Here is a 26,787-nt window from a genome sequence, read left to right as displayed (position 1 = left end):
GAAGTAACATAGATGTAACATTTCTTCCTAACAGTGTAGACAGTAGCTAGTGTATGATCCTCATGGGGTAGTTCTTCTTTTGTCTGGGGTTGCCCAGGTACAACTAGAGCAGCAGTGTGTGCACTTGGTGATGAGCAAGCAACAGCATTACGCTGGGCCGGTCAAGTGAGTAAGCCTGATTACAGACATTCTGTAAGCCAGGTGTCCTGTTCTCCAGAATACGTTGCCGGACGAGTGGTGAGGAAATACCATTGATGAAGGCACCACGGATTAATTCTTCACGATATTGTTCAGCGGTAACTGCTATCACGTTACAATCTTTACTGAGTTTGCGAAGTTCTCTGAGAAACTCATCAAAGGTCTCACCAGGCTGCTGCTGCCATGTAGCCAAGAGGTGTCTAGCAAAAATCTCATTGAAAGTTTTCACACACTACACACTTTCTAGCATAGATATAGCATTTTCAAAGGTTGTACACTCTTCAATAAATTCATTAACAGTACACTGTTCATTAGTTCTGAGTTTGTTAGGAGCATTTTCTCCACGCTCCTCAATGAAGTTTATGAATGTGCAATGCCAGTGCTTCCACTCCTTGGCTGCTGTAGGCGATATAGGATCAATATCCAGACGTGTGGGGCTTAGTAGATTCTCCATGGTAGGCTTAGACGAGTCAAGTAAATTGTGGTAAATAAAACCCTCCGCCATGATGTAAACAATAACTGCTATAAGTAACGACTAAACCCTTGAGAAATTTTTTAAAAATTTTTTACGGGCATTAGCCCACCCGGGCACAGGTAATGACCCACATCAGGGCCTGGGGGGAGAAAATATAATAATAAATAATAATTATTATAATAATAAATCTATTATCATTATTATTACAACAATTAATTAAATTAATAGCAAATTATTACAAATAAAATAATAATAATAATAATAAAAATAATAACCATAAATAAATACAAAATTGAAAAAATAAATCCAGAGTGAGAAATTATATACTGTACATTATATATGTTGTGTTATCCAAGTAAAAGAAACAATTGAGACCCTGCAATTGTGTGTAAATGAGGCAGAAAGTCAGATCAGCAACCTGGGACTTGGTCACAATTTTCGTGATGCCATATGGCAGCAGGGTCTACCATTAGACAACACATTATGCTTCCAATATCTTCCCAGGCGGTAGTACCTCCCTGTTTGATAGCTACCTACTACCTGGAGCATGGAGACACTGCTGTTGCAGTACAGGGTAGCAACAAGCAGAGGGCAGCACAGCAGCAGCCAGCACAAGGAAGCAGAGGGCAGCACTCCAGCTTTATATGTAATGAAATGAGTCAAGTAAATCGTGGCAAATAAAACACTTGGTTGGTACATCCAAGCTTTACTTGATTCATTTCATTACATATTTGAAATAACACAAAAGCAAATGTTGTAATAATTCAAAGAGGAAACAACAATGAACATAATATAACATGGTGGTTTTATCCTAACAATGAAATAAACTAAAATGATACTTACAAACAAGAACAAAATAATAATACAGATTACAGTATTTAACATAATGATATTTTTAAAATACCCGGTATCACAATACAGTACTACTGTACCACATATGCTGGTACTGTACACTAACATAAAACCTTCAAAATCACAGCAGTCCATCCTGTACAAAAGTAGAGAGAGGATCACTTTTCTCTGTATCACTTGTGATGCCTCTTCTCATAGTTCTTTCATTGACGATTTTGTATACTTTTGTATCAGCACAACTGTCATTCGTCTCTTCTATTACATGTAAGTCACTATTTTCTCCACTCTCCTTCACATATAGGCCTAAGCCATCACCTTCCCTCATAATTACATCACATTCCACAATGAGTCCTTCTCTAAATCTGTCACTGTCTAAGTTTGCTTCCTTCATGTCTGAACAACTACCCAGGTTTTTTTCCCTCTCCAATACATCTTCATTTAATTTTTCTTTTGATAAAATCTCATCACAGTCCACTTCTTCTTCTTTCACAACAACATCACACTCTAGGATTTGTTCTGGTGTCTCATCTCTGCTTTCCTTTTCTTCCTTGACTGGCACACCAAACATCTGCCATCCTTGATCAGAAATGATGGAGGTATGGTCTAGGCTCTGCATGTTTTGCTGTATCTAAAAAGTTATTACAAAAATTCGTTATCTCAACAAGTATAACAAAACATTTCAATTAGAAATTTTACATCCTACAATATGAAGTATCTCAGTCTGCCTGTGACAGTGGTAATACAGTGGAACTCTCAAGAACAATAAATAACATAAAATGACTTTCAAGAACACAGGTACCCCAAAGTAGAACCCCCAAGGCAGAAAATCCATACACACACAAATAAAATATGCATTTCAGAGTAGTTCCTCTCTCTCATATATATGTATATAAAAAAGGGATGTAAACGACACTAAAATTTTTGCCAATACCCATACTCATTTTCAAGCTGCTAAAGATATTCCAATACTTAGCCGATATTGATAAAAACAAAATTAAAAATGATTTAAAAATAATAAGCAAGCTTAATGACAGCTAACTATATTGTATATGTAAGCAGTAAGAGTGACTGATTCAACAGACCTTAATTGTACTGGGAATATAAAATTTACATCTCCTCAGGACTCGGGGTGTGCAGTAACACTCTTGGATCTCCTTTATAGAAAGTGAAATTATTATTATTTTTTTTACTTTCTAAATATTATAAATCAGGAGCCAAAAATTTAGAAATGCATACAGTAAATAATGTTAAGCCAATTCTGAAAAGAAACTCAACAAATTGTCGCTGATCACTGCTCATGTTTTGGTTCCAATACTGTAAGAATTATATATACAGTAGCAGCCAGTGATAACAAACTTCACAACCATGAATTACACAAATGTGTACTGTAGTCATTGTTGCCCAAATACGGAAGACAAAATATCGATGAACTATATGTTAATTTCCTTGTAAGCTTCTTTTAAATTGTGGCTGTCAAAGTCATTCAGCCAACCAAGCCAAATCTCACTTAACTTAACAACCTTAGATATTTTAAGAGTTAATTTATATGTAGGTTAGGTTGGGTTTAATTGATCCCTTCAGTCTGTTTAAAAATCATAAAACTTTAAAAATTTAGTTTATTCATGATTTTGGTTTTAGTACAGAAGGTGTTGGTGTTTTCAGTGTTCAGATGAAGAGGGATTCAATAACTCAAAAAGTGATTCTTAACATTTTTACAAGTTAGGAAATGTTAGGTTAGGTTTTCAAAGGTTTGTTTAGTGTTACTGTTAGTATTTTACCCCCCCCTTTTCCCTCGACTTCAAAGCCCTGCCCACTTTAAACAACTAATATAAATTTCTGATGGAAACGCTATAGAAGAAAGGTGTCTTTGAATTGTCTAAACTACTAATTCCAAAACTTAAAATCCTAAAATTTGCTACATGACTGACATGATAATAATACTTACTTTACCTGACCAGTAACTTCAGAGAATTTTTCTATATTTGATAAATGTTTTCTTGTCTCATGAAAATCCTCCCCAACACCGAGGACTTAGTTTGTATAGCTATAATTTGTATGTCTTTCTGTCCTGAACATATGCCCGGTGATGCACTACAGGTTACCAGTTACTGTTATATTACATGATTTACTGGACATAATTAACAAAGCTAAGCCAAAACTAACACAGGTTAAGTGAGGAAGTTAGGTAGGTTAGGTTAGTTAAAGAAGTTAGGTAGGTTAGGTTAGTTAAAGAAGTTAGGTAGGTTAGGTTAGTTCATTTTACCACTGATAAATCACACAACAGTAGCTGCTATTTTTTTTTAATTATCTCGGAGGTAAACAATGAATATGTCATCATGGATGTGGTCATATAATAATGCTTGGGAAGGAAAAACTTTTAGAAATATTTCCAAAAAAAATATTTCTTTCACATTTTTTTTTTTTTTTCATGAGGTAAGACGGTATTAATTTATTTTCGGACAACACAGGAACCTTAAGAATTTTATCTATGCAATCAAAAGTTTTGACAGTTCCAAGATACCTTTCTTCTATGACATTCCCCTCGCAAACAACTTATATATGCCAGGCGTCCAGGGGGTTAGGTTAATCTAGGTAATTTTTTGGTCATTTGCAAGGTTAACGTCATAGAACAAAAGAGTCTTAGAACTGTGTAAACTATTGATTGCAAAGATAAAATTCCTAAGATTCCTGTTTTGTTCGAATGTAAAAGTTTACTGGTAAGACAGCATTAATATTACAGTATATTGAAAAATTTCCTACAGTTGCTGGTGAAGGAACACAACCATCAAAAAGTATTAAGCACTCCAAATGTTAAACTTAATTTAAAACTGACATACATGTACACTACTGTACAGGTATTACATTTTTCTACAAACCTTTAAGAAATAATCTTTAAGCAAGTTCTACAAGTCTTACTCCTTGTTTCTTTCTACAATTCACTTGGCAAATATTACACATACCATCATACAAAATGAGCAAATTGAACCAACCAAACCTAAATTAATTATTTTATCTAATTTAACAACCTTACAGTTTATGAAGTGGTTCCATGGCTACCATGCCCACAGGCTGTGTCGCCTTAATATTAGGCCACATAAATAACTTGGTCTGCAGTTGCTACATGGCAGTTGGGTTGGATTAGGTTAGGTTGTCTTCTTATATTGTCAAGTAGTTTAAACATGGAGAAAAAATCCCATCTAAAAGCTAGCTATTGTTCTCCGAAATGCTGAATGAAATGGATCCCACTAAGAGTGCAATATCACGACCATGCAATCTATGGGCTAAGTAGCCATAATTTTGTAGCCACAATCACTATTACAGAATGGGAAAATGACAATCTTTATTCCCATACTATTTACAACAAAATTCTCTGACAAGTACAACTCACCCTACTTATCTCCCTCCTCCTAAATGCCGACTTAGGTCTTCCTCTTGGTCTTCCTCTTGTCCTTCCTCTTGGTCTTCCTCTTGGTCTTCCTCTAGGTCGCTTACAAGTGGATGGATTTGAGGGTGCTAAGGGGTCACGTCCCAGGACAGGTGTTGACACCGTCAAGGGTGACGTGTGTTCTGGGTAGCTGTCACTGGGTTGCCTAACAATTTTTCTACCAGTTTTAGCAGTTGACACTACCAGGGTTGGGGAGGTGTGTTCTGAGCAGCTGTCATTGGAATGCCTGGCAATTTTTATGCCGTGTCTAGATGATGATACAAGATTTGAAGTTATTCCTTTTGGGTACCGGGTTGGTACTTGATACGGAAGTAAAATTAGTTTTGTTGTCCACCCCGTGTTCCACTCCATATAATTTTTGTAGTCTGACGCGACAAAATGATCACTACAAAGCCTGCTGTAATACGAAGGTCCTTTCCAGTTGGCATGTCTGGTTTTGCTGACGAACAGTGTCCACTCTTGACGTGTTGCAGGATCTTTTGGGAACTGAAAAAGTTGTACTCCCGGGGCTGACTTCTTACCACACCCAGAGAGGACACATGTATAGCCCATCTTGCCAACGATAACAATAAAATTTGAACAATAACCATGAACTAGAAGCTAAATAACGCACAAGAAACATTAGTGGTGACGCAGGACACACCAACGTCTGTGTGGTAAACAAAGCCTCTGAGTCTGTGACGACATCAGCAATAGCCATATCAACAATAGGCAATGTCACACATATATTAATATCGTTCACTTAAAATCTCAAAATATAACTGCAGGACGAATGAGTATTTAGTGCGATAATGAATGAATAAGATCGGATTCGAAACTTAAGGGAATCGATTAAAAACACATTTCCTTTAAGCACGGAGTGCCCGTAGACCTCACTTGTTCACGATACCTATTTGATATATTACAAAACTATCTACATTACTTTTAAATACAAAATAACTTATAAAGGTAATATGTCCCTGTGTACGTGTTTATGTAATGGGTAAGTAAAGATTAATATTGTTAAAAATATGGTAAATTGCATAAGTGCACACAACTCTGTTAGAAATTAAAAACAAATTCTAAATAATAATAATATAATAATAATAATAATTAACGGTTTTTTAAAAGAGCATGGCAGCCGGAAGGCTGAAAATATACAGTTACATAATTGGGGAATGGGTCTCTCGATTTACAAATAATATACAAGTAACATAAGTGATACAAATATGATATATAATAACTAGGTGGGGAGAAGCTCAAACTACAGGGCATTTCAACATAGTGACAGTGCAAGGAGTAGTGTTTACTGGGAGTGAGTACACTGGTTTATTACAAGTTATTGATAATTTTTACAATGGTTGGTGACTGGGCTGTTCTTATAGCAATCAGTGCGTGCTCGTATGGGCCGGATGTGGTTGTGGTGTCGAACAGAAATTCAGGCGAGGGATCTCGGGTGGAAGTAGGAGCCGGTGTCGAGGATGGTGCAAAAGCTTCTCTAGTGTATTTATGTGTATTTAGATCGGTTATGACCTTAATTTCCGTCGTAAATTGGTCGGGTTTTTTCTTATTAGATATAAACTGTCAAAGCTAAAGGTCCATAAGAGTCCCGGCCCTGACATGGTGCATCCCAGAGTGCTGAGAGTTGTGCAACGAGCTTGTTGAGCCCCTGAAGATCCTGTTCTGTAAATGCCTGGATGAACAAAAGGTCCCCAGTGAATGGAAAATGGCTCATGTGAGTCCTATCTTCAAGAAGGGCAATCGTCACTCCACGAACAACTAAAGACCAGTGAGCTTGACCAGCATAATATGTAAAGTACTTGAGAGTATTATCAGAGATGCCGCGATGGAACTTCTACTACGAAACAACCTTGTAAAGGATTGCCAACACGGTTTTATGCCGGGGCGCTCCTGCTTAACACGATTGCTGAAGGTATTGGATATTTGGACCCATATTCTGGAACGGGGTGATAATATCGACAATATATACCTAGATTTTGCCAAGGCTTTCGACAGTGTACCCCACGAAAGGCTGAAAATCAAACTAAAAGGGTACGGAATTCGGGGAAATGTCCTAGCATGGTTAGAAGACTTTCTACATGACCGCAAGCAGTGTGTGGTGATTAATGGCACGAAATCATCATCAGTACCTGTCACAAGTGGGGTACCACAGGGCAGTGTATTGGGCCCACTGTTGTTTGTTTGTTTCATAAAAGACATGCCTGACGTTGTACACTCCTCCATACAAATGTTTGCCGATGACGCCAAGTTATTTCGGGAAATTAAGAACCAAGCAGACTGTGAAGAGCTGCAGAAGGATCTCTGTGGGCTCCAGGAATGGTCAAAGAAATGGCTGCTGAGATTCAATGTCACGAAGTGAAAGAGGATGCACCTGGGGCGTACCAACGGTAAGGAGGCGTATCATATGTCCCAACGGGATGAAGAAACTGCACTATTTGAGACTGAATGTGAGAAGGACCTAGGTGTGTATGTTGACAATGAGCTGAAGTTCTCGGGCCATTGCAAGAAGAAGGTAAATCAGGCAAATAAATTATTGGGTCTTATAAGAAGGTCGTTCAGATATCTAGACGGTCCGTCCCTCGTAACGATCCTCAAAAGTGAAGTGCTTCTCCATCTGGAGTACTGTCACCCTGTCTGGTCACCCTGTCTGGTCCCCGAGATATGCTAGGGACTGTCAGTTGGTTGAAAATGTTCAGAGGAGGGCCACCAGACTGGTGCCTGCACTTCGGCACCTCAACTATCCTGAGAGATTGGAGCGCCTGAATTTGCCTAGCTTATACTACAGACGGGCAAGGGGCGACCTAATTGAGGTGTATAAGCATCTCAAGGGGCACTACTCAGTCGAGTGTCCTTACTTGGAGCTGGCGGACGCTCGCCCCACAAGGGGTCACAGCTCAAGATTGAAGAAGCCGCAAGTCCAGAAAACTGTGAGGGCAAACTTTTTCGGAGTGAGAGTTGTGAACTCTTGGAACAATCTGCCAGAAAGTGTTGTGATGGCACCGAGTGTGAGCTCTTTCAAGACCAGACTTGACCAACACTGGAGCAGGTTCAGGTACATTCAGGAGCTGGTGCATGCCCAGTACTTGCCAACAGTGCATAACAGAGAGCCAGTACAGTACTGTACATGACTAGTACTTGCCAACAGTGCGTGACAGAGACGTGACCGATCGCCCAAGCCGCTAACGAGCCGATTAGTGAAGAGGATAATAGTAAAAGTAATGGCGGAAGATTAATGGAAGAAAATAGAGAAAATTTGGGATACGCTATCTCCGTTATTATACATTTGTGACGATAATGTAACAAAGGAAAATGATCTTATAATTAGATGTCTTATTCGAATAGGATAATAGATTAGGGGTAGGAATGTTGTATGCAGAAAGGCAATAATACCACAAATATATTCTATAAACACTATCAGAGCTTTTTTTTCAGTTTTTAAGGATTTTCATGTCTCGCCAGTTAATAACTAATTAGCAAATATCTCACAGCGATCAGAGAACTTCTGTTCGTAATCAATATTAACATCATTAGACGTTAATGTTTATAATGAACTGAAGCTCTCAGATCACTGTGGGAAGGTGTCTTGCTAATAAGCTACTGTAGTGATGCGACGATCCTACTATACAGTACATACGGCTTTGACCAAGGGTGTTATTGGGCAGATTACACAATACAGGTACTGTATTATTTATTTTTCACACAAAACTCAGCGTGACTGGAGGTAAATTATACTTAAGCTTCTCCTCACTGGATCATACGTCAATGGGATGAAGTACTTATATATTGGCCATAAAATGTCCTACTATTTATTGCAGATGGCTCCCAACTGTATGTGCTTGTTTAATCCACTGTGTTATCGCCACGTGCCGGCCACATGTTGAGTGAAGAAACTGTTTACAAATCAGGATAGCTTACTAAGCGAGATGGAGCTGGTAGTAGCTGTGTGACTGCCTGAGGGCCAGCAGTCTCGCTTTCTACCGTAGAGACAACATCTTGAATTTTCGTTCAGCCAACATCTACCAAGAGGATATTTATATTTGTTCTCATTGGTCAAACCCTAGACCCCAAAACATGAGTGTGATTGTGAACTATTAAATCCTCTAAGAACTCTTAATAACTTTTATAAGTATATTTATGTACTGTATATTGATCATATTATACAAACTGTGTCCTGATGTATCAGCAGTTGTAACATGCGAGTTATATTTAAGAGGTTAATAGGTTATGTACTGTATATTGATCGTACTATTAGAACTGTGTGTCCTGATATACCAGCATTTGTTATATGTGAATTGTTCTTTAACAGGTTTTGATCGAATTACACTCATCGCGTCAGCAACAAGGGTCTTATTGTCCTGCACAAACCAAAATCGCTCCTATGAGCAGTTATACACTGAATGAAAATAAAATAATGTGTCTACCTTCAACTCTCACCAATATGTCAAGGGTTCGAGCCTCGGCCCAGACGCGAATTTTTTTTTTCCTGAGGGCTTCCGTCATCTAGAACAAGAGGCAACGTCGCCTCCTGTACTAACACTGGATAAACTGCCCAAACAGCTAGTAAGCTGATAAGTGGTGAATGTGATAAAAATAAATACAAATAAAAATTAACCTTAGGCCTGGGCGGGACAAAATTCTGTCTCACCTACTTTTACTTTTTTCCTCCACTGATTGGCTCGTTAGTGCGTACTTCTCATTTCCAGTTTTTCATGTTCAATTTCTGTACTAATGGAGATGTTTAATGGTTGTCCTTTGTCAAGTTTCTACCAATCAGCTGTGATTTTGTTTCCTCTGCAGTACTATAGTATCGACAACTCTATACTGAATATGGTCAGGTATTTAGAACTGTATATAATATTGTGCACAAAGATAGGAACCCCACATAAAATAAACTTTTAAAGTCATTCACACAATTATCTACCACAAATTTTGGACAGTGACTGAAATAAAATTAACTTCGATTACACTGTGATGCAAGGGCGGATCCAGGGTGGGCCCTAGGGGTCCCCCCCCCCCCCTCACCAAAAAAATTCCATTATTTTTCTTTAACGCAGTACTGTACTGTATTGTACTCAGGTATTTTTGTATAGTAAAAAGTATTTACTATCGACTTCAGAATATCTCCCAATATCAAGTGTGCATGACTTCAAAATGGCCTCAAAATATAAATGATATTGGTCAGATTTAAAAAAATAAAAAAATTATGGCTGACTTACAGCGTCCCCCAAAAGCCCCCCCAACTGAGTGGGCTCGCTGCATTCGCCATGCTCCCCCACCCACAACTTCTTGGACCCACCCACCCCCCTCTTGTTGATATTCCTAGATCCGCCCCTGTAGTGTCACTACAGTTTATCTGCACAAACAGGTACTTACATAGTCCATGAGCAGTTGTCTTCTTAGCCTCACCTCCCTTTTTCTCAGTTTGTTTAACTTCCTTATTTGGTCAGCACTCTTCCGTTTTGTCCTTGGCATGATAAGATATCAATCTGGGAAAGAATTTTATTATGTGATGTTACTCTATCAGAAGTAGTATACTGTACATGTGATTTTTTCATACTACAGTACATTACATAGTGTACAGTATATATAAATGTGGTTCTCATTATGAAATGCTGTCGTGGCAGACATAACCCCGTCTCTGCAAGGTGGATAGCCCACCTGCTATCAAATCTCCCTCTTTACTTCCCACTTCCTGACTTTACCTTCCTCCTACACTGTCTTCCACCTTCAGAGCAAACGGCTCTCCATCTCATCATCATCATCAATCCCAGTTAATATCATTTTACAACTTGGCTTGGAGTGAGGTAACCCAAGAGTTTCGAGTTGTAAGCCTGAGTGTAACTTTTATACACTATAGACTAAGACTAGTTCATGAGTCAGTTATGCTTCCCTCTCACATCCAACTTTCATAAGGGACCTTGAGATGCAACACAGCACACCATTTAAAGTAGGAAACAGAGATGTGCGCACTACATCATCACATGTAACTTGGTTTATCTCAACCAGAGTGGAGTTACCAGTGGACATTGTTTTTAATTTCATTATCCATCCCAGCTTCTGCTCTTCCCTAACCCTACAAAAGCACATTACTGTACCTTAAATTTTACCCAAATCTTTACCATTTTCTCCTTATCCCTAATTATATTTCCAAAGTATCTCATTTTTCTTATATACTGTACTTCCAATATTGTATAGTACAGATCCTAGGACCACTTATCAAAGGGCTCTTGTTTCAGGCTATAATTAGGAATAAACCCAAAGTATTCAGTAGTATAAAACCCAGCACTCCTAGTGTACCCTTAATCATTATCTTAATTATGTTTCGTCATATTTTTTAAAGCTTGTAAAATGTGTTATTGTTATATCCTGACTTTGGAGATCAATAAATTTTCAATAAATTTAAAGTCTTTCATCAGTTCTTATGTACAGTTCTGTAGACAGGAAAAAGGTTGATAGTAATACTGAAGTTGTCGAACATATCCAATTATATTATTTCCCCTATTACTAAAACAATATTTATTATGGCATAATCAAGTCTTGGATACCAAGGAAATTAGTTCAAACCTACTTTGAATTAAATTTAATAGCAATATCCAACACTGTTGACATTTAGTGAACTATATAAGACTATCACATTAAATACTTGTAGTTTATGAAATATGACATGAACCAAACTACCAGTATCCTAACCTAACCCGGAGTTATTTTTCAATTAAGATAGAATAGATGGCTGGCTAAGTTTTGTTCATTATTCATATGTACAGTATAATGCCAATGTCTCACACAACACAGAACATTAGTAACTAATGAGAGTGGCATGCTGCACTCCTGTTAGGCAATACTGTACTGTACAGAAGCATTCTTGTGTTACCTCAATAGTGTATTGAATACTTTTCCAATTTTGTCTACAGAATTACTGATCATTACTTCTTACTGTTGAAAATAGTTGTAGATATCAGAGAAAAATTAAATTTCTGGGAATTATTTTAAATGCGCAAAATAAGAAAGCAATACAGTATTCAACATTCAAACATTTTGTTGCATGATGTTACGGCATTACCGATAAATCAACCTAACCAAACACTTAAGTTATTTCTTAGCAGTTTGGTAAGGTTACGTTTGATCTGTGTCAATCCTTCATGTATCGTCTAATTGTTCGGTCTCACAGATGATGACTGTCGACAACTGACTCAAATTTTACTAATGTATATATTCCATGTTCATATTTCCTTTTCCTGTTGTTGAATACCAATTTCTTCAATAAGAAATTGTGTTTTGTAATTCTGCAAGAATACAGGAAACACTAATTAAAACTGCCCATGCAAGAAAGCTTCAGTGCAGTATGAAAGCAAGTTGAGAATTTACTATGGTAAATATTTAAGTCTAGCTGTGCAAGCTTATTTAGTATTTAGGACAGTGAAACAAACCATAATTATTCATTGAGTGTGATTTACTGTTTCTTTTCCTCTGATATTTACTCTTAAAAAGTGTCAAGTCCAGTTATGACTTTTGCCTCTTCAGTTAATTGATAATAGCCATCAGTGAATTATGATTTTGGCAGGAAAAATTAATTACTGGATATCACGAAGATTAGGAACCCAGCTTATGTCACTTGATGATTAAGCACTAATGCTAGCCTTGGTAAATATTTAGAACTTGCCAACACCTAACCTTTACCACCAGGGTGTTTAATCACCAGGTGAAATAAACTGAGGTTCCTATGGTACTCTAGTTTAACAGTATACAATAGGCAATAATTTGTTCTTGCTACAATCAGACAAAACTTTTATGATTTGTTTAACGAAAAGAACACCAGATGGGTTACTCTTACCCAAATTGTAAGATGTTGGGCACTACAGTTATCGAATGTGTTCATATTGAATCTAGGACGTTGGTTTAGGTCAAGGTGGTTCTAACCTAACCTACCCGTGATCCAAACGTCCGCTCACAGTCCACACTATATCCTCTTCACCACTATTTGCTTACTACAGCAGCTTATCAACAAGAGATAACGTCATCGTGGAAGGATTATATGAGCTATTTAAATCAGAGCTCTTCCAATTACAAGTAAAGTGACTACCACAGTGACCTCACCTGATGGGCTGCTGCTGTCTGTCAGTCAGTCACACCCACGTAAATAAACACATCACTACTAAACTACAAAAACCCTCTAAATAACACAAAGTGAGAAAAATATATATGTATTTTTTGCGTTTAAAATAAATTATTTTTTAATTTCAGCGTGAATCTGAAATTTTTTATAATTTTTACGTTATGTACCGTTTTCTTCTGGTATTTAGTGTGAGGTGTTAAGCAATAAGCAACTCATTTCACATAGCACACCAAACCGGACAAACTAGCAATTGTTATGAGCAGATATTGACATGAAATCCTAAATATTATCATAGTTGTTACTTGATATGTTGTAAAGATAATCAATAATCCTCCTTTTGACAAACAGTTGATGCTAATAGTACAGACAATATCCCACATTCACTCCTAAATGGTCTGTTGCGGGCTTCTTCTAGATGATTTAAACCCAAAGAGTTACGCCAGCTTCCTCTAAGGTTAAACAATCATCATCAAAAGGTTAAAACATCATCCGCAAAGGGTTATACCATCGTTCTTAAAAGGTTGATGCACTATGCATGTCTCTTATCAAATAACGAGGAACTGCGTGACTGATTACTATCTACAAATAAATTGTAATTTTTTTTTTTTTTTTTCATATTCAGGAAAAATTGTGTGTCTTTAACATTCATGTGGGATTCAACCAGAATACCACAAGTGGTGAAATGATAGATAGTAAAATACAGTACAGTAATAGAAATTTTGTGCAAAGGAAAGCGAGCAAAATTATGGTCAGTTATCAGTATAGCGAGCGAACACAGGCGGCCAGGGTTGCCAATTGGCAGTTTCCAATGCCAAATTCCCTTAAATTTGGTATTAAAAAGCCGGTTTGATATTAAAAAAAAATGCCATTTTAGCATTACTTAAATTAAGTTCTTATAGCCTTGTGTGTATGAGTTTATAAATTACATTAATATATTTACTTACGGAAGATTTTTTTTTTAATTAAGGTATTGTACTGGTTATTAAGTGATACTATAACCAAATGTTTACTAATTTTTATCTATTTTGTTATATGTCGCTGTGCTAGGAAATTTAACACTGAAACACTTAATTTGGAAATGAATTTCAACGGATTTGGCATTAGTGCACTCATGAGTCTTGGCAATCCTGTTTATGTGCGCAGCTGACAGACACTATTTACACGTGAGTCACTCTACTCAACTACTGTACAGTAGTTTGGTGATACTTCACTACTTGAGCACCACTGTTTGTATTTTTTAGATTTACAGTAGTTAAGAGAGCGATTGTTATATAATAGATATGTACAGTAACTTCTCGGTTTAATAATCGTTTGTATTGTTTGTGATATTGACCATTTTGCAATGTGTAGGATCAACGGCATTTTTAGTTATTTATTAAGTCAAGACATAGTTGGTGATTAAACCCTCTACTACATGAGTTATGTAAATTCAGTGCTTGACTTTTTTCCTTGCTGAGATAGTATGTCATAAGTCTTTAAAATTTTATCGGAAAAAAAAAAGTGTTCCCACCTAGGGCAGTTTCAAGGTGATTTTTTGGATGGTGTCATATTTGCCGTTATGGTGTATCTGCGAAGGTGTTCCTCACTGGTTATATAGATACACCTACATACTTCACTACTGGTTCCTGGGATAAAGGGTGCAAGCTGTACTATGCCTTGGAGTTAATGCTTTCACAATCAACTGCATTGGGTTGATCGGGTGACTGGATCAATGTTCAACCTTCTTGTCGAGGGGGCTCCGTGTTACTTTATTATTATTTTCACTTGAACCTCAAAGGGTCTGTGATAACATGTGGAGTATTAGTGTGGCGGCGTAGATTCACAAAACTTAGCTTCAGTAACTGGGTTTTCGTCACTACAGTACAGTACTAATAGGGGCTACACAGTATCTTGAGAACCCTTATCACCCACAGTACATAAGTCTTCTGATAAATTTAGGTGTCATGCTCAGTCCCTCAGTTTTGAAACTTGTACAGAAGTAAAAAAAAAAGAACACCAGGACAGGTTGTTCACAAAAATGTGTTTGGAAATTTCAGTAAAAGCTTTCATGTAGAAGTCACCTTAATGAACCAAGTGCATTTTGTTTTATTAATATACATTGTCTTGCAGGATGGAGGGTGTAAAGGATGTTTCCAAGGAGGCAGTTTTGGCGCACTCAGAACAAGTAACTGAGGGAACTCCAACAGTTCAAGGTATTGCACAGAGGGTGTGTGACATTGATGTGTCCTCAAAAGACTTTGTTTTTTCTGTGTATTGATTGTTTGCAAAAAAATAAAATAAAAAACTGTATACATAAGTGAGCTAAAGAAGGAGAATAATTTGAGTCATACATCACACTCCATCCTTATATATACAGGCAAAACATTTAAGAACACATGCAACAAATATACAGTACATTAAACCAAAGCTGTGTACTGTATTGTGAAGTTTTGCTCCTCTCTCTCTCTCTACCTGTCCCAGACCTACAACAGAGGAATGCACAGATTGTGCGTGTCCCTGTGCGGGGTGAGAGGCCAAATAGCAATATAGTACATGGCCTCACGGTCACTGTAATATAAAACTTTTTCATTGTTTGAAAGTTCAACAATCATTTTCTCCCCAGGATATGACTTCAACAATGGTGTCAACTACCATGAACTCTTCCAGACATATAGATATTCTGGCTTTCAAGCAACAAGCTTTGGTTGTGCAGTGGAAGAGATTAAAAAGATGGTAAGTGATTTAGCCCCTGTACCTAAGGTCTACTTTTATTTGTTTGAATAACATAATGGTTCACACACACACACACACACACTGTGCCCCACTTATATGTTATCAATGTATGTACAATGTAATGCTGATCAGGTTACATTTGATCACCTCTATAGTAAGATCTGAATGTAATTTTCATGATTAATAGCATATTAAAAAGTTATAAAAGGGCTATAAATACTTAAAATATATTAAAACCAGCATAATAGCATTAAAAAAATGTAAACCCGTGGTTTTAGGTTAAAAAACAACAATGGTTTTTGCCAACCCCAATTTATTGTCTTCAGTGTAATCAAACTAAGCATGACATTTTTTTTATTAGTAAGTGACATAATTAATCTATAAAATTTAATCATTAAAATTTGCACTAAAAAGCTTCTAGAACAATCATCAGGATAAAGATAACTTTTTGTATCAGATAACCTGCCGGGAACTGCCTATACCAGAAGACTTTAGCGATGAATTGGAAGAAGATGAATTTATCAAAATCAAGAGGAACTGCACTATTTTTCTTGGCTATACATCCAACATGGTCTCGTGTGGTGTTCGAGAGACCATCAGGTGAGGCCTTATTCCCTCGTTGTTTAATTATTTGCACGTATCATTTGTCCCCGTGCAGAAAAAGGTAACATTGGTCTTGTGTTGGAGGGAAGGCTAACTGAGTATGTACAGTAGCATGGTGGAGGGGAACTTTTAGTCTTGAAAACCTCATGTACAGCTCTGTAGTACTATATCAAAGTTGCTCATACTGTATAGAGATTAACTTCATTGGGGGGAGGGAAGGTGTCATATTCCTAGATATCAAGATGTGAATATCCACTAAAATCTCTCTTCCCATGAGGAAATAAACAGATTTCTGGGTTTTAAGTTATAGGTGATGTAGTGAACATGCAGTACTGTACTAGTGTTATAGTGAACTTATTGCTCCATAAATTTGTTGGTGTCGTGTTGTGTGGAACCTTTGACATTTTCAGTATAGCACAGTTTGTGAGTGATGCCACACAGTTGTGTACGGCGACCACGTGATAGTGGTGCGGAGGACAAACAAAGCACTGTATCTCTGTTACCCTAAATAATAAATTAAAATAACCACTGCTACAATTATCATCTGACTCATTAAAAGACACAGAACAAAATACTATACACTAAAATGTTACAGCTGTCAGCATATGAACTACAGTGGTCCCTCGGTTAACAAACACAATTCGTTCCACAGAGTCTTTCGTTAACCGAATCCATTGTTTCAATGGGATATTGGGTAATTGGTTCCAGCTCACAGAAAAGTACATACAAAGTAAAAAGAAAATGCAGAAAGTACACTTACTTTGAGGTGTGTATGTAGAAGGTTCCTGGTTGATGATGATGATGGGAATTAGAAGTGGGGGTGGAGGAGAAGGGAGAAGAGAAGGACGTGGGGATGGAGAAGAAATCACCTTTCAGGGGACCCATGTTTGATGCAGTAATTTCACCAATAAAGTTTTAAGTTCACTCGGTGTAATTCAAGATTATTTTATTTAAATCAACACTGCACTAAATTTTAGAATGACTAATAATTTTAATGTAAAAATGCAAAAATATTCAAGACACCAACAAAATCGATGTTCACTCCACTGTAAACAAAGCCGCACTGACACCTGGTGGGTGAGTCAAGCGGCTGATGGGCGCACAAAAAACTAGTTCCCTGCACTGCATATATTATCAGTATGTTAACTAAATTTTAAAATGACTAATAATTTTAATAAAATAAATGCAAAAATATTAAAGAGCACAACTTTCTTGATATTTACTCCATGGAAACGAATGTAAACATAGAACAGATTACTGAATTGGCAAACTAGCCCATCAGCTGATGCTCACAACAAAACATGTTTGTCGTAAGGATTTCGTTAATCGAAGTTTTGTTCGTTAACCGAATTGAAGATCCTTATGGGAGGTAATTCGTTAACCAAAATTGTGTTAATCGAACCGTTCGTTAACCGAGAGACCACTATATATATTTCTACTGGGATGTTTGTCTTCTGTTCTGACGTCGTGCTGTTACCACGTCGTCTCAAATCTATTTTTAGTAACATTGGCAAGTGATGAACTGTGTTATAGTGGCAGGTAACACTACAGTATATAATGATGCAGATGCTGTATAAATAAATGTCTATCTGATGTCATGTCTTAATATGCTTAGATTTGCAATTGTTTAACTTAGGTGGTTAATTAAATTTTTTTTATTATTATATGTTTAAAGCCATATTAATACTGTAATACTGTACTGTACATCATTAGGTAGTGGAGGATATATGGAGGAGACATCTTATGAATGAGCTACTGTACATGGGATTGATGGAAGATTTGGATATTACAGTATAAAAGAATACAAAATAAAGAAAACTACCCTTGTCAGGTTTTTAGTGGAGCACAAGCTGGTGGACTGCATTGTGACTACTGCAGGGGGCGTGGAGGAAGATATCATTAAGTGCCTTGCCCCAACCTACCTCGGCGACTGGTATCTCAAGGGGAAGGACCTGCGTGTGAAGGGCTTCAATAGAATAGGTAACCTCATTGTACCTAATAACAACTACTGCAAGTTCGAGGATTGGATGATGCCAAAACTTACGGCAATGCTAGAGGAACAGAAGAAGGAGGTGTGTTCAACTGATTGAGAAGTTCCATAACCACAGTACTGTATCTACTTAGGAGTGTTACAGTGCTCATCTGTATGAGTCTGTTTCTTTATGTATATAGAGTGCATTTTCTACTGATAATTATATGGGTTGGTTTGCAGGTATGGGACCAAAGATAAAACTCAAATTTGTCAGCTTGTTTGATCATATTTTGTGCAGGAAAAGTTTGTTAACATTAGGTAAAGTTTATAAATGTTCAGTGTATATTGTAAGTCCGACACATTTCAGGATGAACCTGACACATGAATGTCATATTTTTTTTTCCAAATCACCACCCTCTTTATAACTAAATTGTTTTCACATTTATTTAATAATCATAGTCTCTACATATTCAACAGGGTGTAAATTGGACACCATCGAAGATAATAACTCGCCTGGGTGAGGAGGTCAACGATCCTTCAAGTATTGCTTACTGGGCGGCTAAAAACAAAATTCCAATCTTCAGCCCGGCAATAACAGATGGTAGTTTAGGGGACATGCTGTACTTCCATAGCATTAAAGAACCTGGTCTCATCATTGATATTAATGCAGGTAGAAGATTCTTGTTTACATTCTTAAGACATAAATAGACAGGAGAGTAGCTACTGTTCATCTCAGCACTTATTAACAACTCTCTCCTACACACAGTAGATCTTTTATATCTGTCTCTCCTCTATTTTAGATTGATTCTTCAGACATCTCTTCCCCTCAGTGCTCATCTCTCTTCAGTATCCCACGATGTAGCCACTATCATTTATTAACCTTATCAACCTGTAGAGAGTTATGTCATTACAATCCCAGTGGGATATTGTTCTTTGAACTTGTTATCAAAGTGTAATTTTATAAATCTGAAAGTCTCTCGTTTACTTTTTATTATTTCTTTTAATTCTTTGTCTGAATTTCATCTGCAATATGAACCTGACAATTTTATTCAGCTCTGAGGGGACCCACACACAAGGGATTAAAGTAGTGCCAGCTATCATTGTGGAGGGTTATCCGCGGTTGAAGCTGGTAGGTTTGACGGGTAAAAGCATTTGACCCCTTTACCCATTTACTCGTACTGTTATGTCTAGTTTCTGAGCAATGAATCTACTGTAATTTCAGTACAGCAACTTGTGTTGAACAGATTGGAGGTTGCAGATTTCAAATTTTTGTCTAAAACTAAGTGACCTATTGCATACTGTAGAATTAATACAGATAAAACTGTTGTGAATTCAGGGTTTGTTATAATTATACGGTATTAATATTAATAAGTTTCAGTTAGTTTGTGTATCCATTCCAACATGTTCTGTCAAATTAAAAAAAAATAATAATTTTTTCTGCCAGAATTTGTCAGGCGTGTCAGTTGTCCATGTACACTAGAGTTTACAATATATTTTAGCATATTTTTCTACATTGAGAAATTTATAAATTTCAGATGTGGCTAGACTGAATCAGTTGACCAAGAAGTCTTTGAACACAGGGATGATTATTGTGGGTGGTGGCCTTATCAAACATCACATATGTAATGCCAACCTTATGGTAAGATTTTTACTGTGGTAAACTACAAATATGATCATATGAGTTTTAATATATTTGCCAAATTCCAAGACTTGTGATCACTTGTAAAGATGTACTGTATGAATAATGTGAGTGAATGTATTATCTAACTCACTTTGGAAAAAAAAGGGCATAAGCCACCACCAATTAATGGGGGCTGCTGCTGGTCAGGGTTAGGTTAGGTTATTTAATTTGTGGTTATTAGCAAACATTACTTATTATTACTGTACAGGCAGTCCCTGGTTTACAAACGAGTTATGTTCCTAGGGACGTTCTTAAGTCAAAAATGTATCCAAGTCGAAACACATGCTATGTGCATACCGTACATATAGAGCAATGTTTAAAACCCCACTACAGTACTGTATATCATATCCTAAATCCTTATATACTTATAAAATCCCTTAATTTAAGAGTAAAGAAGAAACAGAATGACAAAATACAGTAAGTAAGTATGTAAGTAAAAATAAGCCATCGGGTAAATAAAATAAAGTACGTTTACTGTAAATTTGAAGTTTAACCTCATTCATATCAGCAGAAATTCATAAGTCGGACATTCATAACCCGGGGACTGGTTATATATGGAATTCTTGGTGTCAGTAAGATTATTTTTAGGTTGATTGTTTGATCTTATTATATCACATTTATATACCATAAACCCAGGGAAGTTCTTCTGGGCTTGAATGGTTGACTGTTTCTCACCTTTAAGAGAGGCAACTCCTGTAATGTAAAAAGACTTGCTCAGGAGTGTCAGGTCTCTTGGGATCAACCTCCTATGATGTACCAGCAAATCACTCCCACCTTCAAGTCTGGCTCTCTGTGTACATTTTCAGACTTGTTCTTTGTCATAATCCTCAAGTTTTCAGTTATTCATTTGTTTGACACAGAAAAAAATCGCCAGGTGCTAAGTGATGAAGCAAAAAACATGAGTCAAGTAGGTCTTCAGTTTATAACATGTGGAGGAAGTGAACTTCTCAAGTATCTTTGTTTTTGCTCCAGTGAATTAATGACACTGATCCAAAACTTGTGATTTTAGCTGATGTTCACATTTTATAAGATTGGGAGTATCTTGTGGTATATAGTCAGTGCCGGATTAACCATGAGGCACTGCCTTCAGGCCCCCCCGACTCTAAGGGGCCCCCAAATCCAAACATTCTTGAAGTTGAAGCGTATAAAACATGAACTTCGTTCAACTATGTCCTAGCAACGTCTCAATTTTCTGTCTCTTATGAACATTAAATGTGGTATTTTGCAGAAGCTTAATATTGATGAAATCATTGATAAATTTGGGTATATTTTGTTCTTGTTATTTATATATACCTTGAGGGTAGGGGGCCCCAAGTTGATCTGTGCCTCAGGCCCCTATTAAGCTTAATCAGGCCGTGTATATAGTGTCCCATTCTGAGTCAGTTTTGATATCCTATTCAGCTTCCCATTCCAATGTTGAGTCATAGAATAGATGAAGATGTGGTCTCATGTGAAGATTTTTTTATTTTAGATATTAAGATTACCTGGTTTTGGGAGGTTAATTGTTGATGGCAGGTCTGAGTATGTGATGACCAAGTTTTTATAGTTGATATCTTATGGTGTGTATGAACTGGTACTACATGTGTAAGTATAAAGGCACCAGTGAGGAGTGACCAAGATCCCACCTACCTCCCTAAAATTTTCGTAGAGGATGGCTAGTGAAAGGTTGTTCCAAAAAGCATGGTAAATGAGTCTGTCAGATGACGTACAATCTGCACATTGCAAAGAATGAACTGCGTGGTCTCATGACTCTTAACATTATCCTGCCTTACAGCAAACTCTCTCCTATGATCTCAGTATGAATGATATAGATCATCTTTTATGTACAGTACAGTACAGTACTACCTTTTAAGTTGACAGTAACATTAATTTTTTATTTACAGAGGAATGGAGCAGATTTCTCTGTCTTCCTAAACACATCAAGTGAGTGGGATGGTAGTGATACTGGTGCTCGACCTGATGAGGCTGTGTCATGGGGCAAGATAAAGATGGATGCCACTCCTGTCAAAGTGAGTTAGTTGTTTGTATAGCAGTTCTAGAAGCTTGAACTAGAATACTTTTACTTTTTTGCAGCAGTAGGGGAGCCCTTAATTGTCACCTAGAGCTCTTGTTGATCAGGAGCAGAGGTTAATTTCATACCTCTTTGTCCTGTGGAGGAGGGCTTCAATTTGCCACAAAAGAGGTGTTGGTGTTAAATTGGTAACATGTTTATCTCTCGCCAATATGTCAGAGGTTCGAACCTGGTCACATCATTGGTTTACCGGCCTCTGGTTTCTTCCTGTACTAACAATGGATAGACCAACTGCACAAACAGCTAATAAGCTGATGAGTGGTGAAAATGATAAAAGCAAGGAATTTTCATATGGTTGGCCACGTGTCTCATTTTTTGAAATTTTGGTTCAGGGTTCTCGGGCTTTCTAGGTGTGGGAGATTATGTAACAGTGAAATAATATACCAGTAACAGTAAGTTGGTACAGTTAGGAGAGATTAATTATAAGAATTACAGTAAACTCCCATAACTTATCATCTGATAAGTCAGCACAGCACTGGATAACCATTACATATTTTAGCACAGTAGTTGGCAAATTGGTGCTAAGTCGGCAGGAGTTTAGTCAAGCCAGATAACTTGGCTAGCCGACCCATGCTTGTAAACCTGTGTTGTTTCTGTGAGCATCATTTTATGTGCACCTTTCATCACAGGTAGACCTTCTGACAGTGAATAAGTGCCTGTGAAATTTTATTGTACATATAGTGTTATGTATAAAGTGTAGTCTTAAGTTTGTCACAACAATTATTTACACTGCTTGTGAAGTGGTGGTTATGTATACATCAGTGTTAAATTTGTCAGAACAGTTTACTTTACTGTAAATTGATGCACACAATATAGTACACTTAGTCTGCTTCTTACAAGTTCATCTAAAAAATTGCCCCTTGCTGTTGGTAAGTGCCTTATACAACTGTTTTTACTTCATTATCCTGTACTGTATAATGTTTATAGGATCATTACCACTAAGTCGACAAATTTGATTATACTGTATACTCAGCAAGGCCTCAGTCCCTTAAGTGCCAGGTTATGGGAGTTTTACTGTGCAATTTAGTAAATGAAATATATTAGACACATGGGGACAATACAAATTAGAAACAAACAATAAGGTATGAGGAATTATTGTTGTATACTTTATGACATTATATGATTAATTATAATTGCACACCTCAACTTTAGACCTATTATTTAATACAGAAATATTAACTGGAATGTTCCAAACAGGTGTATGGTGAAGCATCGCTTTTGTTTCCACTACTTGTTGGCGAGACGTTTGCCAGACATCACCACCAGAGCCGTGATGGTTCAGCAGCAGAAGCAGTGTAACTAAAGAAGGCTTTTCTTTATTATGTCAGGATATAGGACTGATTTTTGCTACAGAATCATCTGCAGGTTTTTCTCTCCGTATACAGTATAGTCTGCATTTACGCGGTCAATTGAACCCGTGGAGGCCCGCGTAAAACGAGAAATACGTAAATGAAATAACAGAACATATGGGATTATAATTGAAATAGAGACTGGGCCGACCCCAAACTCCACTTTTTCCGACACAATACGTACGTTGTAGTAAAAATAACATCTTAATTTTTTGATGGTATGCACACACAATTAATAATTAAGAGAAATATCAATAATATTAGTAGAAAAGCTGGGTCGGCACACGTGGATGGCGGCTGGTTCCGAGGCAGAGGGCAGATTAGTTGCCCTCCGGTGAATCACTTTCACTACTCGCAGAGGTTTGCAGGGCCTCCCAGACAAACCCCATATCCTCACTGTCAATATCACTGACTTGGACTGGCTGTGGTGGGTTGCGGGCGAGGAAGTCCTCAATACTACGTTGACTAGCATTGATGTTGTCGAGATAGATCTGGATAGAAGGCTCCATAATTTTCGTCGGATGGTTATTAGACGCTTCATACCGATGCTTGTTTGGGTCGTTGTCAAGGATGAGCTTAATTTTCTCCCCCAACTCGATGATTTCCTTCACATTATCATGGCTTGGTCCAGGTAATTCAATGTTTTTCTCTGGTGGTGGGGGTCCCGCGGAAGCCATTGTGAGTTGTGAGAGGAATAGCAGGCACAAGAGAGAACTGTATACGCAGACTGAGAACAATGAGACAGGCCCTGCTAGGTCAGTGACTTCTATCCTCTGGTGGCAGGGCACGTCATGTTACATTAGACCAATCACAGCTAGCGGCGGAAGGAGGTAAGGATGCATGGCCCAATCACAACTAGCGGCGGAGGGAGGTAAGGATGCCTGGCCCAATCACAGTCCGATACGTCATATGACGTCAGCGATAACGTAAGAGCGGCCTAATGTGCACCACTCACCGCGCCGCTTCCCACGTGGGTAAAAAATGGCGCGGCGGTCTGGACCTCTCCAGCCGCTTGCCGCGTAAATGACCAAATTTACCGCATAATTAAAGCATTTTCATTCTGGCAAGGCACTGCGTAAATTACCAAACTCGTAAACAAAAACCGCATAAATGCAGACTAAACTGTACATTAAAGCATATTGCTAATTGTCATCCTTATTTATGAACCACTTCTGTTCAAGTACATAAACTTCACTTCTTGGACTTGCAGTGAACTTAGTCTGAGGTAGATGTTATATCTTGGGATATTTGGGGCACTGTACTGTATTTTTGTATCTAGCTTTTCATATTTCTTTTATAATAATTCTAAGGAGAGCAACAATAAATACAATGCATCATCTATGTCTCTAATTATGTTCTGGATACAAATGTGTCTGAAGCAAAACCTCACAAGAACATTATACAGTACTGTAAGACTTGGGCCTACCACACACACCTGCACACCCAAAATGTCACAAGACCGGACAAGGTTAAATTAGCACAGGAATAACCACCCCAGAGTGAATATGATGTAAGTTCATGGGTGAGGTACAACAAGTTACAGTACACTACTTTATTTTGGGGTTTGTAGATGTTCAGTTCCTTGGGTTCCATTTTTTGCAAATACAGTATGGGAGCGAAGTAGGAAATCCATAGCCGCCGTTTAACCCCCAGTAACAAACTTCGCTGATCACCGTGTGCAAATATGGGAAAAAATGGAGTATGCACTTGTATAAAATAATAATATAAAATCCTTCCATAATCAAGGTTCATGTGTCTAGAACATGTAAAACGATGAAAGACATGTGTTCTCGTGTTGGCATCGTGGTCTGAAAAGTCACATGAATGTGGATGAGCCGAGAGGTCTGCTCAGTATGTCCTGTAGTGTGTGTGGATGCCTGTGTGCTGCTCAGGTGGTGGTGTTTATATGTCTAGAGTAGTGGTTCCCAAGCTGGGGGCCATTGGGTAATTTGAACCATATACAGTACTGTATATAAAATAATTTTATTTTTATTTGCGTCTTTATTATGTCTTCTTTACTGTTATTTAATGATATGTGAGAGGGAGAGAGGTTTACAGATCATTATAAACATGTTTGGGGTCATACAAGTGATCGGAGACAGATTATAATATTAAATATTACATGTACTGTGTGACTGTGGTGTAACATCTTGATCCTGAGAAACAGATATACTGGACTGTATATGATTGGGTAAAGGAATTTACTTTTCTATTTCATTAGGTTCAATGAAACAAAACCTTTAACATAGTGTTGTATATATATATATATATATATATATATATATATATATATATATATATATATATATATATATATATATATATATATATATATATATATATATATATATATACCTTTCAACAACAATCACAATACAATAGTAAATAAAGCTGCAGTGTGACCATTATATATACTGCACATGGCTACTCTCAACAGCCCCTAAGTTACAGGAATCCTTATCCAGGGAAAGGATGTACTGTACTCATAACATCAGTAACCTGGCCACCCTGTTACACACCAGAAATATGTTTGCACGATAAAAAAGTCCCTTCACCGTAAAACATTAACTACATCTTATTAAATGTTATACATTTTTAGTGTTCATTTTTCTTATTAAGATTTTTGATCATCGAAGAAAACCTTAATACTAATATATGCCAACGGTTTTAAACATCTCATGTTTGGTATAAATTTTCTCCTTTGGTCAATTATCAAAACTATGCTTTTTGGTATTACCTGTATCTGCACCTAAACAAGTATAAATTTAACACAGGTTCTCCAGAAATTGATACAGTAATAATACCAACTGCAACTTCTCACATAACCAGGTTATACCCAAAGGCCTTAAAGAGTAACTTTATGAAAGTAGTAGCAACTTACTGCCCAGGAAATATATCAACAAAACTCTCCTCCAGTCATATAAACAACACTGCCTTAAGTATAACACTTAACACCAGAAAACACAGTACAGTACTGTGTAGGCTTATTCACTCAAATCTCTCTCCTTATAAACCCAGGTTCTTCTCAACTCTGAAGACTTATAATCCTCAGCTTTTCCTTAACTGTTTGGCCATAAGAACAGCATTATCACTTGCATGTGTTTTTCCAGACCTTATGTGTAAAACAAAAAAAAGAAAGTACAGTACCACGATGGAGTGAACACACCTTCAGGAGCAGAAAGTATGGTGGCGGAAACTGACTGGCTGAGCAGTAATAAGCATACATCACTCTCATAAGGTGACCTTGTGGGCCAGAGAAAAGAGGAGACTGTTACACGGTCTCCTACAGGACTTTTAAAAGATTTGAGAGATTTTA

The 26,787-nt window shown here is 37.3% G+C and overlaps 2 protein-coding genes across 6 annotated transcripts; one reads left to right on the top strand and one right to left on the bottom strand.

Moving 5' to 3' along the window:
• Positions 1-1,363: 1,363 nt before the first annotated feature.
• LOC121875359 lies at positions 1,364-13,164 on the bottom strand. 3 transcript variants are annotated; one of them, XM_042379898.1, is made up of 3 exons: positions 13,065-13,164; positions 10,344-10,456; positions 1,364-2,153 (listed from the first exon to the last, which is right to left on the bottom strand). In XM_042379898.1, the coding sequence occupies exons 2-3, from the start codon at positions 10,440-10,442 to the stop codon at positions 1,647-1,649; spliced, it is 606 nt and encodes a 201-aa protein (XP_042235832.1). In that variant the 5' UTR covers positions 10,443-10,456; positions 13,065-13,164; the 3' UTR covers positions 1,364-1,646. The 3 variants fall into 3 exon arrangements, with proteins under 3 accessions (XP_042235832.1, XP_042235833.1, XP_042235831.1); XM_042379899.1 differs by lacking the exon at positions 13,065-13,164 and adding an exon at positions 12,802-13,051; XM_042379897.1 differs by lacking the exons at positions 10,344-10,456; positions 13,065-13,164 and adding an exon at positions 4,914-5,860.
• Positions 10,220-23,626, top strand: LOC121875358 (probable deoxyhypusine synthase). 3 transcript variants are annotated; one of them, XM_042379894.1, is made up of 9 exons: positions 10,220-10,335; positions 15,193-15,275; positions 15,686-15,795; positions 16,253-16,395; positions 18,230-18,470; positions 18,848-19,040; positions 19,906-20,009; positions 21,935-22,060; positions 23,320-23,626. In XM_042379894.1, exons 1-9 carry the CDS (start codon positions 10,235-10,237, stop codon positions 23,419-23,421), a joined length of 1,203 nt encoding a protein of 400 aa, XP_042235828.1. In that variant the 5' UTR covers positions 10,220-10,234; the 3' UTR covers positions 23,422-23,626. The 3 variants fall into 3 exon arrangements, with proteins under 3 accessions (XP_042235828.1, XP_042235829.1, XP_042235830.1); XM_042379895.1 differs by lacking the exon at positions 10,220-10,335 and adding an exon at positions 14,175-14,246 and having other exon boundaries at positions 23,320-23,625; XM_042379896.1 differs by lacking the exon at positions 10,220-10,335 and adding an exon at positions 14,219-14,309 and having other exon boundaries at positions 23,320-23,625.
• Positions 23,627-26,787: the final 3,161 nt, after the last annotated feature.

This window comes from Homarus americanus, unplaced genomic scaffold (assembly GCF_018991925.1).
Source record: "Homarus americanus isolate GMGI-L3 unplaced genomic scaffold, GMGI_Hamer_2.0 scaffold56241, whole genome shotgun sequence".
In the NCBI taxonomy this organism is placed as follows: domain Eukaryota; kingdom Metazoa; phylum Arthropoda; class Malacostraca; order Decapoda; family Nephropidae; genus Homarus; species Homarus americanus.
The sequence above is the reverse complement of the archived record's forward strand: the minus strand, read 5'-3'. Positions and strand labels throughout refer to the sequence as shown.